Consider the following 18,082-nt stretch of genomic DNA (forward strand, 5'->3'; position numbering starts at 1 on the left):
ATATATATATATATATTGGTCTTTTTTGAGATAGGGTTTCCCTGTAGCCCCAGCTGGCCTGGAACTCACTATGTAAACCAGGCTGACCTCGAACTCACAGAGATCCGCCTGCCTCTACCTCCCGAGTGCTGGGACTAAAGGCATGTGCCACCACACCTGGCTAAAATGATTATACTTTTACCTCTAGAAAACAAACTATGTCACAGAGAGAAAAGTATATGGATAAAAAATTAATTTTAGTGAGGAACGGCTGGGGGTGCCAACATCACAGTGAACAGTAGCAGGGATAACAGAGTATAAGGGCTCTAGTTGTGGGAGGGAGGCTGTGGGAGGAAGCCATATGGGAAGTGGGTGTACAGTTGAATAAGATGGTTTGGGATGTTCTGTGTGATATACACACATGAAAAAAATCAACAAATTTTAAAAAATGAATTATATTTGAGGAGGAAGCATAAAAATTTACATCATGTTAATTAGTAGAGGTGATAAACATTACCGCTGAAATCTACCCAATGACTTTATAGCGATACACAGGTGCCAAGGATCCGAGTGCAGCCGATTATGGCTAGTAATTATCAGATATGTACAGATTAGAGATGCATGTGCCAACATCTCAGTGTTATTAGCAAAAACATTGAGTGTTTCTGTAAGAAACAGTATATTTTAAAATGAAATGGAAGCCGGGCGTGGTAATGCACGCCTTTAATCCCAGCACTGCAGAGGCAGGCGGATCTCTGTGAGTTCAAGGCCAGCCTGGTCTGAGTTCCAGGACAGCTGGGGCTACAGAGAGACCCTGTCTCAAAAAGACCAAAAAAAAGGAGATCTTTTTTAAAGGTTAAAAACTCATTCAATTTTATGTCTTACAGGGCTTATACTGAGTTCAATATTGTATAACTGTATTAATTCAACAGTGAACCTAAAAATTTTATAGCTGCTTTTGAAGGAGAGGTATCTTTGCTCTGGAAACTGTTATTGAGTATGTTAAAGCTGTAGTGAAATGCTTCTTCTAAAAAAAAAAAAATACTGAGTTCAACAACAACAACAACAAAAAAATTAATTGTAGATTACAATTCTTGAAACTTAAACATAGGATGTAAGTTAAGATAGCTAAATAATTATTAAAACCGTTTGCATTAATATGTGTAATTGCATCTGTTGTGTGTATTTTAGATGTGTGCTTAGCAGCCCCTCCCAATTCTACAGTTTTATTACTTTTTAAATATGATTCTGACATTTGCCACATAAGCTTGGTCTAAAGCACCAAACTTTGTGAGTTTATTTATCTGATTATCCAACTCTGAAATAATTGACATGGATCATAGAAGGGAAATGCATTCCCGGTAGTGGGTGGAAGGGTTACTGGACTGGCGTTTCCCTTGGCTCCTATCTTCGTGAAGGAAAGAATTCAGCTGTGAGGCACAGTTGAAGCACTTTATATAGATAGCCATGTGAAGTAGAGAGATAGTACACTGGAGAGAGACTGGAGGGGCTGACCTAAGAGGGCCACTCATGAGACCTTGGCCTTGATATTTACAAGGTTTTTATGAGCATTTTTGGAGTAGATAGGATATTATGGAGGTAAGATGATGTCCTTACCTTTCCAATTCATCGTGGAGCTCCATTTTAGGATATCACTTTTCATTATCCTTTTTTTTTCTTTTGCCTGACGTAGAACTTGTAGCATCCCTCCTGCCTTAGCCTCTCTGTGATCCTCTTAAAAAGCCTGCAGAGTAGAGATAGGGGTGCTCAGAACCATGACGTAACTGTCATAATGAAGTGGGCATCTTTTTTGGATACAGACCCTTCCTTACTGCACTGCCCTGGTGATTGGTCAAGTGCAGGCCTTAACTTCTGCCATAGTGAGACGAGCCTAACTGTAGCTTCAAGGATGTTCACCCACGAAGGGGCATTCTGACAGCTACCAAGATACCTCACTTCTAACACACTACCAGCTCAGTTGCAGATCTTTTAAATCTAGTTATAATACAGTTGTAGCAAAGCATTGTGTGATTTTTCTAGGGATTTCTGTTTACCCTAGATAAAGAAGGCATTGACAGAACAAAGGAATTGGTTGCATCCAAGTCTAGCTTGGAGAACCAATGAGTTTAATTGGGATTACCTACAGGAGCGTGGGCAACTTACTAGCAGCTACATCACTGAAAAAAGCACCTTCCCAACACTCCAGCAACTGTTAGTTCCTTAAACTCAGGGCGGGGGGCGGGGTGCCTTGTGTTCCTTGTGAGCTTTGTAGCCCTACCCTACCTCCCATGAGTGAGTGCTAGTAGCCCAGCCTTGGGAGGGACTTGTGTGGATACTCAGAGTGGTTCTGATTTCAAGACAGCAATGACTTCATGTCGGCCTGAAGTCTCAACACAGAGCATGCAATTCTCTAAGACTGCACTTCACAATAAATTGAGCCTTAACGAGAAAATGTGTTTTCTGTATTCTTTTTTGCAGATAATCACCTCTCTATGCCCCATGTATGGCAGTCGATTTGGTTATGCTCTTTCCAATGGCACCGTTGGGGTTTATGACAAAACAGCCCGGTACTGGAGAATTAAAGTTAGTACAATCCAGCCTTTTCTATTCAGGGACTTTATACTTCAGACATTGAGAGATGGCTATACTAATTATTGGAATTCTTTTTCAGTCCAAAAATCATGCCATGAGCATTCATGCATTTGACATTAATTCTGATGGAGTATGTGAACTGATAACCGGGTGGTCTAATGGGAAGGTAAGTTGAAGTTAACAGAATTCATGTGTAATAAAAGTGATTGTTGTTTATGATACTGACTTTATGATATAAGCCTGAGTTTCTTGGCTGTGTTTTCAAATTTAACCAGTTTTCCCACATAATTTTTTCCTGCTACAGGGTGAATGTCCTTTCAACCTTGTAAGCCCTGATTAGGAGAGAATCTTAAGGGTGATTCTTTCTAAATCATTTCTTTAAAGGCATGAGAGTCTATCAGTCAGATTTATTGTAGGTATAGGGCAGAAAAAAATTAATAACTTAATGAGCTGTGTGAATAGCTCTTTCATAAGAAATCTTTAAAACTAACTGAAAACTCAGAATTGGCGGGGTGTGGTGGCGCACGCCTTTAATCCCAGCACTTGGGAGGCAGAGGCAGGCGGATCAAGGCCAGCCTGGTCTACATAGTGAGTTCTAGGACAGCTAGGGCAACAAGGAGACCCTGTCTCAGAAAGACAGAAAAAAAAAAAACTAACTGAAAACTTAGAATTAACAGGAAGAAGTGACAGGATATTGCTTTCCCACTTATAACTGCAAAGTAAAATTCTTTTACTTTTTCTCCTTTCAAAACTTCAAATCAGATTTCTAGGTGTTTTGGCAAGTAAAGACTGTCTTGTTAGAAACTGGCTAAATAGCTTCCAGATCTCCATGGATACCATTTGCACTAACTCCCTTCCCTGTCAGTGATGGATTGCCTCCTGGGAACAGCTAATTCCTGTCTTTTCTTTACCTTTGCCAGCACCTCTGCCTTCCTTTGGTGTTATTTAAAGAGCAGTATCTAAAAAGTTGTTTGGTTGGTTCCTGTTCATCTGCCTGCTTTTGTCTCTGACATGGGAATTGAACATTCGAGGGACAGTGTCATCATTGCTTGTTAAGAAATCTCAAGGTCCATAAACTATGTTTATTCAGTCAGGCTGTTATAACAAAATACCATAGCCTGGGTAGCTTGTAAGCACCAGGACTTTATTTCCCACAGTTTTGGAGACAGGGAAGTCCAATGTTAAGATGCAGTAGATCTAGTGTCGGGAGGGCTGCTTCCTGGTAGGTGTGACCCCACATGCTGGAAGGAGCCAAGGGATTGCTCAGGGTAGAGGGGGTGTTTAAACATTTTTATTTTTCTGTTTTTGAGATAAGGTCTTGCTATGAAGCCAAGGCTGACTTGGAAAACTAAGTAGCCCAGCTGGCCTCAAACCCACCTCTGAACTGCTGGGATTCTGGGGGTGCACCATCATACTTGGATCTGGGAACATCTTATAAGAGCATTAATCCTGTACATGAGGGCATCTTCCAAAGGCTCTACTTCCTAATACTGTCACTTTGGAGATAGGGTTACAACATACAAATTTTCATAGCAATGGATCATACATATTCTGGGGGAATATAAGTGATTATGATTAATTTAAGAATGCAAAGTTACTGCCTTTTAAGAGCTAGCACTTAGTAGGTAGAGGCAGGAGGATCTTGAGTTCAAGGCCAATCTGGGGTACAGAACAAGACCTTGTCTCAAAAAGCCAGAAGGAAAATGTTACCTTCAGATGATTCTGGACCTAGAGATTGTTTATAAAATGATTTTTAAAATTTAAGGTCTATTACCTAATCTGTTTTAGAGCATAAAAAAGATAAAATCATGGAAAAACCAATTATCTATACTTAACAGAACTAACACAGAAAAGGAAGATGTACAGATCCATTTTGTGAATGTTGATGTCGAAGTGCTAAATAAATTCTCTTAGCATTAACTGTCATTAGTATGTTACTTGTTGAGGTGGAGGTCCATCTACTCCCTTAGGACAGAATATTCATGTTGGATAAACAAAAGCACAGAACGTTCATAAAAATACAAATTTGTAGTCCTTAGCAAAGTAATACTCCTGTTTGCTGAATGTTATGGAAACACTGTACAGAGCTGTTGGCCAGGCTTTCATTGGGAAACAAGTTTAGTCCAGCTCAAGTTTCATGGTAGTGCTAATGTGCCAAGAACTCTGGGAAAAGCCAGACAGCTTGTCTTCTTAGGCTTTGGTTGTCATAGTTTCCAGCTGTACATGATGCTATAAATAACAAGATTGAGCTGTTGGGTGGGATATACCCTAGAGAAGACCCTGTTTATTTGGGTTGTAAATATTTGCCCAGAAGGACATTTATGAAAAGATAAAACATTGACTAGTGACTAGTGTTGCCATTGACATGGTTGCATTATCAGTTTCTCTTGATAGTCTTTATTGATAATACCCATGCCCTTACCTAGAACAAAGTCATTCCAAGTGAGTGTCCGTCATTATTACTCTTGAAATGGCTTTGCAAGTGCACAGTGTATGTTTATGGGAAGAAGTATCCTAAGGAGTCTAAACAGTTTTTGTGTGGAAGATGGTAAAGTTATTAGAAAAAGCTGTGTAGTAGAAGATTGGGATAATTTGGTATTCAATGTTAGATGTAGATATAACATTTATGAATCATAAAGATGCAATTTTAAAAATTCATGTGTGTGTGTAGGTGTGTGGATATGGTGCACATGTAGAGATCAGAGGACAACTTGGAAGTTTTAGTTCTCTCCTTCCACCAGTGTGGGTCCTGGGGAACTCAGGTGTTCAGGCTTGGTGGCAGACACCTTTACCCACTGAGCCATCTCACTGGCCCTTAAAAATGTGGTTTTTATGTAAAACTTAAGACAGAGTCTTGCTCTATATCCCAGATTTGCCTCAAAACTCACTGTGTAGTCCCAGCTGGCCTCAAACTCATAGCCTCTTGATTGCTGATTGCATACACCTGGCTTCTAGAGTGAACATTTATTGCGTACCTCTGTGTGCATGTTTGAACTACTTTACTGTGTTAACACTTTCAGGCCTCAACATACCCCATGAGGTGTAGACACTGTTTGTACTCTTGTCCTGGATAAAGTTAAGAAACTTGCCCAAGATTCATAGACGGTATGCGGCAGGGTGGAATCTGGGCCTGGGCAGTTGGACGTTGGAGCCTGTGCCCCTCTTGACTACGCTGCATGTGCTGTTTGAACTGCTGCTCAGCTGACTCAGTTCTTCATGTAGAATACTGTGGCAAGGGCAGCTTTGGTTGAGAAAGAGGAAAGCACAGCTGGACAGAGGACACTTGTGGTCCCTCTGGCCCCAGCAGTCAGGTTTCTGCAGAGAAGACAGCCTTCATGGTGTACTCTTTTTTTTGTTTGTTTTTGGTCTTTTTGAGGCAGGGTCTCCCTGTAGCACAGTTGGTGTGGAACTTGCTATGTAGGCCAGGCTGGGCTCGATCTCTCAGAGATCCACCAGCCTTTGCTTCCTGAGTGCTGGAATCAAAGGCATACACAACCATGCCTGACTTTAAAATTTTTATTTATTTATTATTTTTATTTTATGTGTATGACTGTATTGCCTGCATGTATGCAAGTGCACCTGTGTGTTGTGCAATGCCTGCAGAGATCAGAAGAGGGCATTGGATCCCCTGGAACTGGAGTGACAGATGGTTATGAGCTGCCATGTGGGTACTGGGAACCAAACCCAGGTCCTCAGCAAGAGCAACCAGTGCTCTTAGCCACTGAGCTGTCTCTCCAGCTGCATATGGTGTACTCTTGAAAGCAAACTAAATGATCTTTGTGTGTGTGTGAGAGAAAGATTTTATATAGCCTAGGCTGACCTCATACATGCTTTGTAACTGAGGGTGACCTTGATCCTCCTGTTTCCATGTCCCAAGTGCTGACATTACAGGTGTGTCACCACACCTGACTGGACAAAATAACTTTTTTCCATTTTTATTTTATGTGTATGAGTGTTGTGCCTGCATGTGTGTAACTGTACCCATGTTGTGCAGTGCCCATGGAGGACAGAAGAGGGCATCGAATCCCCTGGAACTGAAGTTACAGATGGTTGTTAGTCATCATGTGGGTGCTGGGATTCGAACCTGGGTCTTCTGTAAGAACAGCCAGTGCTCTTAACTGTTGATCTATCTCTCCAGTCCCCCAAAAGGCTTTTTAAATCTAGCTTTTATTTTTAATATTTGTTATGTTGCCATTGTTTTCAACTGCAGCACAAATTACTTTTTAAAATTCTTTTTTATTTATTTATTTATTTTTACGTATATGAGTGTTTTGCCTGACTGTATATAAGTGCACAAGTGTTGTGCAATACCTGTGGAGGCCAGAAGAGAGTGTCCTCTGGAGCTGCAGTTAGGGATTGTTGTTAGCTGCCATGTGGGTGCTGGGAACCAAACCCTGGTCCTCTACAAGAGTAGCCAGTGCTCTTAACCAAACTGAGCCATCTTTCCAGCCCCACAAGTACCTTTTGATGTTCTTGTTTTATTTTTAGGTTGATGCTCGAAGTGACCGCACTGGGGAAGTCATCTTTAAAGACAACTTCTCTTCTGCAGTTGCTGGTGTGGTACAGGGAGATTATCGGATGGATGGCCATGTACAATTAATCTGCTGCTCTGTGGATGGAGAAAGTAAGTTGTGATGAGAAAAATCTTTGAAAAGTCAAAAATTTCAGTTTGATATGGCCAAAATGGCAGAAAATAAATTCTACTGTATTTTATTAAGATCTTCTAGTTATAATAAATTCACTGAAGTCAAGAAGATGAGATTATAGATTTTTGGTTTTTAAGAACATGCAATTGATGGCCTAAAAGTAGAAGTGTATGCTTAGGATGGTGTTCACTCTGCTGAGGCTTCCTCCCTCTGTTCAGTCCGAGGCTACCTGCCAGGCACGGCTGAGATGAAGGGGAACCTCTTGGACACCAGTGTGGAGCAGGACCTGATCCGGGAGCTGAGTCAGAAAAAGCAGAATCTGTTGCTGGAACTCCGCAACTATGAGGAAAATGCCAAGGTAGGGCCTCAGCTGAAGAGGAAGTGGAGTCTGAAATACTGAGACTGACCAGGAGGGTGGGCAACTGTGGGAGACTGTCAGGGTCAGTGCTGGCTGGGGGCCGGCCCTTTTTCCCAGGTGCAGAAGTATGCAGCCTTTTGCCATTGCTAGAATGAAAAGGCACACAAAGCTGGGCATGGTCACACACACCTGTGATCCCAGCACTCAGGAGGCTGCAGCAGTAGGATTGCTGAGAGCTTGAGATGGGCCTGGGCTGGAGAGGAGAGAAGGAGGGGTGGAGAGAAGGAGCAAGAGGGAAGGAGAGAAGGGAGAGAGAATATGTAAAAAAAAAAAAAAATGTAAAGGGCATGATGAGGTGCAATGGACCACAGATGGAGCACGACGCATGTATTACTCACAGGGCCAGGTAGCAAGAGAGCACTAACAAGGTGGTTTACAAAGGGATTTACGGGGGTATACAAAGATCAGATTAGTAAGGGTGAGGGAGTCTTTTGTAGCTGAATAGCCATGTGGTTTAACATGGACCTTGATGCACTGTCTCAGTGATAAAGCTGACATGGGGAGTGTGTCTTGCAGGCTGAACTGAGCAGTCCCCTGAATGAGGCTGATGGGCAGAGGGGCATAATCCCAGCCAATACCAAGCTCCACACTGCCCTCTCAGTCAATCTGGGGAACGACACACAAGATGCGCATGCGGAATTACGCATTTCCACGTCCAATGGTGAGGCATTGTATACTGCTGGTGCTCCCGGTGCCTGTGCTGCCTTGGGGTAGCTCCTGAAACGCTGTTCCTCTTTTTCCTTGTAGACACCATCATCCGAGCAGTATTGATTTTTGCAGAGGGAATTTTTGTAGGGGAAAGCCACGTGATCCACCCCAGCATTCATAATCTCTCCAGCTCCATCCGTGTCCCAATTACACCTCCCAAAGATGTCCCTGTGGATCTGCACCTGAAAACCTTCGTGGGTTACAGGAGCAGGTAACTCTCCTGTTCCGTTCCGTAGAGGCAAGATGGGTAGGCTTGCTATCAAGATTGCACTCTGTGGACCAGAGAGTCCCTTTAGGTTTTGGCCAACCAGGTTTCCTATGACCTTGTAGTTCTCTAATTTGCAGTGTTCCCAAAGAAAAAAGAGGTATGTAAGTTTGTTATTTTCATTTTTTAATCAGATGATCTTGAAGTCTAAACAATGTTTAGTTGGACTTTTGGTGAAGCACAGTGATAGGATTCCTGCTTAGCATGCTCAAGACCCTAGCTTTGAGCTCCAGCACCACACATGTAAGAAAAGTCTGATAATTATTATGTAAGTATAGCTTTGTCCGCTAACACTCTTAAGAGTTGGGAAGCTAGTGGTGAAGATCCACTACACTTGTTAAAGATAAAGGCCTTTTCATGTTGGGCATGGTGGTGCAGGCCTGGAATCCCAGCACTCAGGAGGTTCAAGCAGGAGGATCACAAGTTCCAGGCCATTTCTGGACTACAGAGAGTTCAAGGCCATTCTGGGGAACTTAATAAGACCCTGTTTCAAAACAAAAACAAAAACATCAAAAATATCCACCCACCAAAAAACTGTCAAAGCAATAAAACTAAATGCCTTTTTATATCCCCTTTTGGGTGCTTTAAACCCCTGGTGTGTGCATGTGTATACATGGATTTATGTTTATTCTAAATCAGAGTCCATTCCTACAAGTACTTTAATCCTCAAGTGTTGTTTTTTTCCTCTTTTTTTTCCTTCCTCAGTATAAACCATAACCCTTAAGTATCAGTTGGTGATAATCCAGAAGTGACTTTATTTTCTGGGCCTTGCACTTTGAAATAACACTGTAATGAGTCAGGCATGATGACATATGTAATCCTAATACTTGAGAGGCAGAGGCAAGAGGGTCAGGAGTTTAAGGCCAGCATGGACTATAGGAGACCCAGTCTCAAGAGAGTGGTGGTGGTGGTGGGGAACAATGTTGTACCAAGCCTTCTCTTTTGTTTATTGGTTGGCCATAGCACCCAGTTCCACGTATTTGAATTGACAAGACAGCTTCCCCGATTTACCATGTATGCACTGACCAGCCCAGACTCGTCTAGTGAGCCCCTCAGTTATGTGAACTTTATCATTGCAGAGCGGGCACAGAGAGTGAGTAACATATTCTTTTCTTTCAGTGTGTTTTCACTTTAGAATGCTTTAGCTGTGGAAAGGGAGAAATTGCATGTTATATTGGTAGCAGTAAACATAGGTAAGAATTATGTAGTATGGAGTTTGGCTAGTAACTTATTTTTAAAATGTGTGTGTGTGTGTGTGTGTGTGTGTGTGTGTGTGTGTGACTGATGTGTGTGAGTGTTGGCATGCATGTACACCCTGGGTTCTGGGGATTGGACTCAGGTCCTTAGGCTGGCATGGCAAGTGCTTTTACCACTGAACCACCTTGTTGGCCCTGGCCCTTTTTGGCCCTTACAATGAAAGCATTGCTAGTTTAGGAGTGATGGCACAGGCCTATAATTCCAGCACTCATTCCAGAGGCTGCTGCAGGAGGGTCATGAGTCTAGTCTGGGATATATAGTGAGTTCTGGGCCAACCTGAGCTATACAGTGAGACTAGACTGTCTCAAAAGACAAAATAATGGCTGGAAAGATGGTTTAGCAGTTAAGAGCACTGGCTGCTCTTGCAGAGGACCCGGGTTTAACTCCTAGCACCCACATGACAGCTAATAATTGCCCATAATTCCAGTTCCAGGGGATCTGACTCAATGACCTCTTCTGACCTCCGAGGGCACTGCACGACACAGGTGCACCTACCTACATGCAGGCAATACACTCATACACATAAAATAAAAATAAATAAAGCATTTTTTTAAAAAAGACAACACAAAATTTTCTAGAATTTCTTAACTTGAAAAATATATACATTATTTATCTAAGCAGTCTTTAGTTACAACTGGATTTTTCCCATTCTTAAATTCCTCTTTCTTTGTTGTCTTGACTAACTTTCAAGAGGCGTCTACATCAGAATGGAAAGACATCTGGTACAGTGGCTGTACCTTTGATCCTACCTACTGGGTGGGGGGCGCTTAGGCAGAAAGGACCCTGGAGGTTAGTAGTTCCTGACCAGCCTGGGCTTCATATTGGAACCTGGGGTGGTGGGGAGATTTGGAGAGAACTTTTGTATTTTTTTGGCTTAAGTGCTACCTTAACTAAACTTTTAGTGATTTTGAGGAATTCCCCTTCCCATTCTCAATTTCCTTATCTATAAGTGAAGATAGTGTTGCCTACTTCATAAGATGTCCTTGAAGACTCCATAATTGGTATAAAAAACCATTATCTAGTTTGAAGTCTAATACTAATAGACTTGAATTTTGGCTGGGCTTCGGAATTCTTTTTTTTTCCCTTTTGGTCTTTTTGAGACAGGGTTTCCCTGTAGCTCCAGCTGGCCTGGAACTTGTTATGTAGACCAGGCTGCCTTTGAATTTACAGAGATCCATCTGTCTCTGCCTCCTGAGTACTGGGACTAAAGGTATATGCTACCATGCCTGGCCCTCGGCTTCAGAATTCTTCATGAGGCTTTTAATTATATAGACTCTTAGATTACTGTTCAGCCTGTGGACCCTTCTGATTGGCCTTAGCTATAATTCTCACTTGGAACGTGGGTTGCAAATCACTGTAAAGTATTAACATTAAAACTGTGTGCAGGTAACTTCTATCTGTGGGTGTGCACAGGTATTCTTCATTTTAAAAAATTAAACAGTCTGAGTGTGGTGGTGCGCACCTTTAATCCCAGCACTTGGGAGGCAGAGACAGGTCTCTCAGTTCTAGGCCAGTTTGGTCTGCATAATGAGAGATTGTCTCAAAAAAAAAAATTCAATGGTAGAATGGAATATGGAGACAATATTGTCTAGGCTATACCTACAGAAAAGAGGTCAGGTAAACAGAAATAGCATTCTACTATTTCTAGTATTCAGTCAGTCCTCTGTACATTACATGTAAGACTATGACTTAAGACATACTGTAAAACTGTGCCTGCTGTGGGACCAGCCCTAAGTATGAGTGTTGTTCAACACCAGGAACAAGGAGGGTTCACTTGGTGGGGGGTGAGGGATAATTTTGTGACGAAACTGTAAAACTATAGAGAGGAAGAATTCTTTCCATAATGAATGTATTTATTTTTTTAAAATGTGTTCTTATTTTATGTCTGTGGATGTATTGCCTGCATGTATGTAAGTGTATCCATGTTGTGTAGTACCCATGGCAGACAGAAGAGGTGTCGGATTCCATAGAACCGGAGTTGCAGATGGTTGTTAAACCACCATTTGGGTGCTGGGATTTGAACTCAGGTCCTCTGCAAGAGCAGCTTGAGACTGCTGAGCCATCTCTCCAGCCCCAATGACTGTATTTTAAAGATTAAAATACATTCTGTTCTATTCATTTTTAAGATGGTCACATGGATCAACCAAAACTTTCTGTTGCCAGAAGACACTAACATCCAGAATGCTCCATTTCAAGTGTGTTTCACATCCTTACGGAATGGTGGCCAGCTCTACATAAAAATAAAACAAAGTGGTGAGGTAATATATGATGCCAGGCACAGAGTTCTCCTGAGCTGTTTAACCATTCTGTTGCAAAGTGGGGTAGTTGACACTACTGTCAAGATCACATAACCAAGTGTTTCAACCTGTCTGTATTATCACTGCAGACTCTGGTGTTCATTCTAGAACAGCACTCTTTCCTTTTGTTCCTCCCTTGTATAATTTGGGAAGGGTTGGTGTCTTAGGTTCATTTCCTGACAGAAGTAACCTAGGGAAAAAAGGTTTATTTGAGCTCATAGTTCCAGGCCACAGCCCATCACTGTAGGGAAGTCACCATGGTTCAAGGTGCTGGTCTCTTACATCCAATCCAGAAGCAGAGGCAATGAATGCATGCCAGTTCTCAGCTTGCTCTCCTTTTCATTCAGTCAGGGCCCGGCCCTGAAGTGCTGCCAGTCACATTGCAGGGTGGGTCTTCCCACCTCAGTTAACTAAGGAAATCCCTTACAGGCATGCCCATAGGCCAGCCAGACCAGACAGTTCTCACTGACACTCCCTTTCCTGGTGATTTTGTCAAGTTGACAATGAAAACCAATATGACAGTTGGGATCACAGAGGGGCACTGTTTGGAAGGAATGGTGAATTCTCGGGAGGATGACCACCATAGTCACAATAGCTGTGTTTATCTGCTGTAGCCATGACAGCCGTGGTTTTGGTTTGAAAAGAGTGGGTTTATTAAGTATTTTTAAAATATATTTATTATTTATACTTTGTATGAGTGTTTTGCCTGCATGTATATAAGTATACCGCATGCATGCAGTGCCCTGCAGAGGCCAGAAAAAGGTGTCAGATCCCCTGGAACTGAAGTTATGGATGGTTGTTAGCCACCATGTGGGTGCTAGGAACTGAACCCAGGTTCTCTGGAAGAACAGCCAGTGCTCTTAACTGCTGAGCCGTCTCTCTAGCCCTGCGTTTATTAAGTATTGTAGCAAGAAAGAAAAATAAATAAATAGCAAGTAGCAGAGAAGCCGCAGAGAGATAGCAGGAAGTCATGAAGTCAGATTGCAGCATCCAGCTTGGAGTAGCCCGAGTGAGAGCAGAGCTAACATCACATCCGGGTTGACAAACACCCAGCAGAAATAGACTAGGGCAGTTAGGCAGTCAGCTGGATAAACACCAGCAACCTCTGTTGGAAATGGTTTACCTTGTAGCTTTTGTCAAGGAACAGTGGTTTTACTTGGGCTGTTTGCTGTTTTCCCCACTCCCCATTACAGAACCAGGTGCACTGGTCTTTACCTGTAGTCCTGGTTACTTGGGAGGTTAGGGGGTTTGGAAGACACTTGGCACAGAAACATTTTCAGTTTGAACAGCTTTGCCATTTAGCTTGTAAGACAAAAAGGAGTAACCTTTTAGCCTCCCTCAAGAAATTATGAATGTGGTTTAGAATTTCCTAAAAGACAGCCTTACTTCATTCATCACACATCTAAATAAAGCTCAGGAATGGCGTTGAATGGAAAAGTTCAGGTGCTGTTTTAGCTAAGCCTGCCTTGTGAGGATGCTAAACTTGTCTGTTTTTTCCCTGGGTAGATCACTGTGAATACTGATGATATTGATTTGGCTGGTGATATTATCCAGTCAATGGCATCTTTTTTTGCTATTGAAGACCTTCAGGTAGAAGCAGATTTCCCTGTCTACTTTGAGGAATTACGAAAGGTGCTGGTGAAGGTGAGGGCATTTGTGAACAGGATTGTCTCGTAGTTGGAAATATTTCTTAGAAAATGGGTAAGGATGTACATGTATTTATGTCACATGATAACCATGTTCTAAGAATTTTTGTAAAAACAAGAGCATCGGAGTTTTCTTCTGTAGAAACGAGTGCTTATCTTGATCTCACCACCACCTGCTCTTTGGACATAAGGTGGATGCTTTTAAAATATGTCATATCCTCCTCTATTTTCATCTTACTTGTATTTCTTTAGTCGACTTCATTGCTGTCCCCAAACCCAAATTCAAAATAATAAAGCCAACTAAGGAGGATTATGCTTGGCTGCATTAGAAAGCATCATCCTTGGGGCAAGGGCCATAGCTCAGTGGTAGAGCTTGCTGTGTATGCCCTAGAGTCAGTCTTCACACTACATTCTCTACCCACCCCCCGTACCTCACAAAACAACCCCATCATTCCCACTATAAACCCCTAAAATATTAGTATGTATTTGGCTGGGGCTCTTGATGCTCAAGACGGAAGGTCTTCCCTCCTGGAGTGTCATCATTGACGGTAGCACAGATGATTTGTTAGGAGGAGATGAAATAGGAGGTAGTTAAGATGGTATGAGTTGGGGCTAAAGAGCTGGCTCAGAGGTTAAAAGCACTGGCTGCTCTTGCAGAGGACCCAGTTCAGTTCCCAGCTCCCATATGGAGGCTAAAAAACTGTCCTTGACTCTAGTTCCAGGGGATCTGACCTCCATGGGCACTGCATGACACAGTGCGCTTACATACATACAGGCAATTCATTCACACACATAAAAAAATAATAAGTAAAATATTTCAAGGATGGTATGAGTGGACAGGGGAAGTGCAAGGCACTCCGTGAATGGGAGGCAGCATGTTCTTGGTTCTTCCAGTTCTCAAGATGTTTGCGAGGCTCTCTTGTTAATTCCTGGGTGTTCTTGATCTCCAGGTGGATGAATACCACTCAGTGCATCAAAAGCTCAGTGCTGACATGGCTGATAATTCTAATGTGATTCGCAGTTTGCTGGTTCGTGCTGAGGATGCTCGTCTGATGAGGGACATGTGAGTATTTACCGTCACTGGAATGGGTGCAAAGTTAAACAGTGAGTAATATGGAGTAGTGACTCTCAGGTGCTGCTAGTCAAGTCTAAATTGATTCAGTGACTTTGAAAAATAACTTTGTATTTTTGTTAAAGTTGAAAATATATATACTCTCTGACTCAGCAGTTTTGTTCCCAGTGTATAGCTCAGAGAAACTTAGGTACATATATGCACATATAAGCCAGGATATTTATACAAGAATACCCAGAAAGGCATTATTTATAAAAATCCTGCATTTGTTTGTTTTCCATTGCTACAGCAAAATGCCCAAGGCTAGGTGATGTATAAAGAAAAGTGGTTTATTTAGTTTTGGGAGGCTGAAAATCCAAGTAGTGTGGCACTGGTTCCGGTAAGGGCCTTCCTAATAGTGGATGGCATCATGGCAGGAATGCATGCAAGAGCAAGAGACTGCAGAGCAAGACTGGAAGCCAGAAGACTCACGGTACTGCTATTGCAGTTCCTCTGAGAAAAACTAACCAGGGTCCCATGAGAGCTACCTTAATCTCTTGCAAAGGCAGCAGCTTCATGACCCAGTAACCTTGTACTAGGCACCACCATTTGAAGGGCTTGCTGCATCCTAACATTACCACACTGAGGACCAAGCTTTTGACACATAATCTCTAAAGGACACACTTGAACCATATCAAAGCACAGAAAATCCCCAAGTGGAAATCCAGTGTGTAGTGGATGAGTTATGAGAGTCATACAGTGGAGCAGTGAGAGTGCATGGGCCTCTGTGACACTCAGAACCTGGAGAATGCTTACAGACGTACTGGAGACTGAAAGGCTCAACGTGTACTACATGCTTCCATGCAGTTTGACAAAACTATACTATTTGGAAAGCACACATGGATACACTGATTAATAACTACCCATTTCCTCTCCCCAGCCCCCTGCAGACAGCGTTGTACTTTTTGATTGTATCAATTCTGGCTGTCATATAGACGGTTACAAAAGTGGCATCATGTAGTATTTGTCTTTATGTGACTGTCTTCTTTCACTCAGCATGGAATCCTCAAGGTTCATCCACGTTGTTGCATTTCAGAATTTCCTTTTTAAAGGCTGAATAGTAGTTCATTGTTTACTAAGTGTCTTTATCTCTTCATGTGCCCATGGACATTTCACAGATTTGTGCATGTTGGCTGTTGTGAAGTGTGCTACTTGAACATGAGGGTGCTCATATCTTTTAAAGATTGTGATTTCAAATAACTCTATATAGGCTGCAGGATTATACAGTATTTCTTTTTTTTTTTTTTCTGGTAGCTTTTTTTGAAGGGCTGGACTCAAATGCACAATCCTCCTGCCATATCCCTCTCTATATTGAGGTTACAGGCCTGTGCCTCACTCAGCCTTTTCACAGCTACTTCTGCTTGCTTGTTCTTTGAAACTTCAGTGTTTGATGTTCTGGAGACAAAAGTGTTAGGGTTCGAGAATCAAGAATAATTCCCACAGATACCAAAAAGATTATACAAAAAGTTTATTCAGGAATTTAAAGTAAAAACAACCAAATGGTGGCTAGCCGGGCACAGACTACACAAGCCAAAGATGGAGTCTGGCCCGGAACAATAGCAGGCAGGAGCTTTTATTGGAACTCCACAGACACCTGTGCCCGCCAAGCATCTTTTAAAATAATTGGATGTCCCCATATTCTGAGTATGGGGGAAGTCTTGATTGGTAGGGGCTGTCTTCAGGGCATTGGAATATGCTGACTGATATCTTTTAGGGCCAGAAGTTTTTGTTCATACCTTATATGGCTTTTACATGTCCAGGGCTTGCTTAATTTATAGCTTGGGGAGCAACTGAGAAGATTTACAATATGCCTGAACTTGTCCGGGCTTGTCTGAAGAAGCTAGCCAAATGGAGTCAGAGCATTCTGGCTTTTCAAAAAGTATTTCCATTTTTGTTGATCATATTAAATTTACTAATAGGAAGAACTGACATGATTAAACTATGTTTTTGTTTTTTTGTCTTTTTGAGAAAGGATCTCCCTGTAGCCCCAGCTGCCCTGGAAATCACTATATAGACCAGGCTGGCCTTGAGCTCACAGAGATCTACCTGCCTCTGCCTCCCGAGTGCTGGGATTAAAGGCGTGTGCCACCACGCCTGGCTTAAACTATGTTTTATTGGCCAAGACTATATAGTGGTATGTCTTCCTGTGCCTGTCACGTTTCTTTTCCAGTCACGTTTTTCTCTTTCAAGAGGACTCTAAGGCTTTCTTCATATAGATTCCGGACATTTCAAAGCCTTTTTTTTTTTTTGGCTTTCTTTTTGTGCTGGATAGCTTTAGTGTCAACCTGACACACCTGGGTTGAGGGAGCCTCAATTGGGAAATTGCCTCCATTGAACTGACCTGTGACCATGTCTGTGAGGCATCTTCTTGATTGTTGTGTGATGTGGGAGGGCCCAGCCCACTGTGGGTGGTGCCATCCCTGGGCCTGTGTTGCATAAGAAAGCAGGCTGAGCAGGGGCCAGGGGAGCAAGTCAGTAAGCAGTAGTGTTCCCCCACAGCCTGTGCTCCAGCTCCTGTCTCCAAGTTTCTGCCGAGTTCCTACCTTGGGCTCCCTGATGAACTGTGACCCAGGAGATGTAAGCCAAAGTTGGTATTGGTTGGAATGTTTTGTCTCAGCAATGGAGAAACAAATTAGGACACTTTTAAAAAAAAATTATTTTTATTTTTATGTTTTTTCAGACAGGGTTTCCCAGAGGATCTAGCCTGGAACTTGCTATGTAGACTAGGCTGTTCTGTATTCACAGAGATCTACTTGCCTCATTTTTAACTATGTATATGTGTGTCTGTGCATGTGAGTGCAGGTACCAGCAGAGGTGAGGTGTCAGATCCCCTAGAGCTGGAGTTACTAAGCAGTTGTGAGCTGACTGATGTGGGTGCTGGGAACTGAACTCAGGTTGTCTACAAGAGCAGGCCACGCTCTTAACTGCTGAGTCATTTCTCCAGCCCGTCTTTTCTTTAAAAAAAAAACAACTCTCTTGTAGTCCTTTTTTCCACTTTAAGTTTATGCTTAGGTATTTTCTATTCTTTTATTGTAAATATTATCTTTGCTTCACATTGTGTCTTCTATAATTGTAGTCTTATTATTGAACACTTGATTTTTTTGATTTTATAATATACTTAAGTTTTCCCTGATGTGCCCTTGTATCATCTATAAATTGAAAT

The 18,082-nt window shown here is 42.2% G+C and overlaps 1 protein-coding gene across 3 annotated transcripts in view; it reads left to right on the top strand.

The window, feature by feature from the left end:
- Bbs2 (Bardet-Biedl syndrome 2) overlaps nucleotides 1-18,082 on the top strand; it is a 49,293-nt gene that overhangs the window by 24,731 nt on the left and 6,480 nt on the right. For 2 of the 3 annotated variants that reach the window (XM_029555907.1, XM_029555909.1), the window contains 10 exons: nucleotides 2,458-2,562; nucleotides 2,651-2,737; nucleotides 7,060-7,195; nucleotides 7,436-7,575; nucleotides 8,152-8,296; nucleotides 8,383-8,554; nucleotides 9,572-9,701; nucleotides 11,992-12,123; nucleotides 13,669-13,806; nucleotides 14,759-14,871. In XM_029555907.1, coding sequence (XP_029411767.1) covers nucleotides 2,458-2,562; nucleotides 2,651-2,737; nucleotides 7,060-7,195; nucleotides 7,436-7,575; nucleotides 8,152-8,296; nucleotides 8,383-8,554; nucleotides 9,572-9,701; nucleotides 11,992-12,123; nucleotides 13,669-13,806; nucleotides 14,759-14,871 — 1,298 coding nt within the window. The remainder of the gene's footprint in view (nucleotides 1-2,457; nucleotides 2,563-2,650; nucleotides 2,738-7,059; nucleotides 7,196-7,435; nucleotides 7,576-8,151; nucleotides 8,297-8,382; nucleotides 8,555-9,571; nucleotides 9,702-11,991; nucleotides 12,124-13,668; nucleotides 13,807-14,758; nucleotides 14,872-18,082) is intronic. The other variant, XM_029555908.1, reaches the window with a different exon arrangement.

Source organism: Nannospalax galili, unplaced genomic scaffold (assembly GCF_000622305.1).
Source record: "Nannospalax galili isolate Female #2095 unplaced genomic scaffold, S.galili_v1.0 scaffold1007, whole genome shotgun sequence".
Taxonomy (NCBI): Eukaryota; Metazoa; Chordata; class Mammalia; order Rodentia; family Spalacidae; genus Nannospalax; species Nannospalax galili.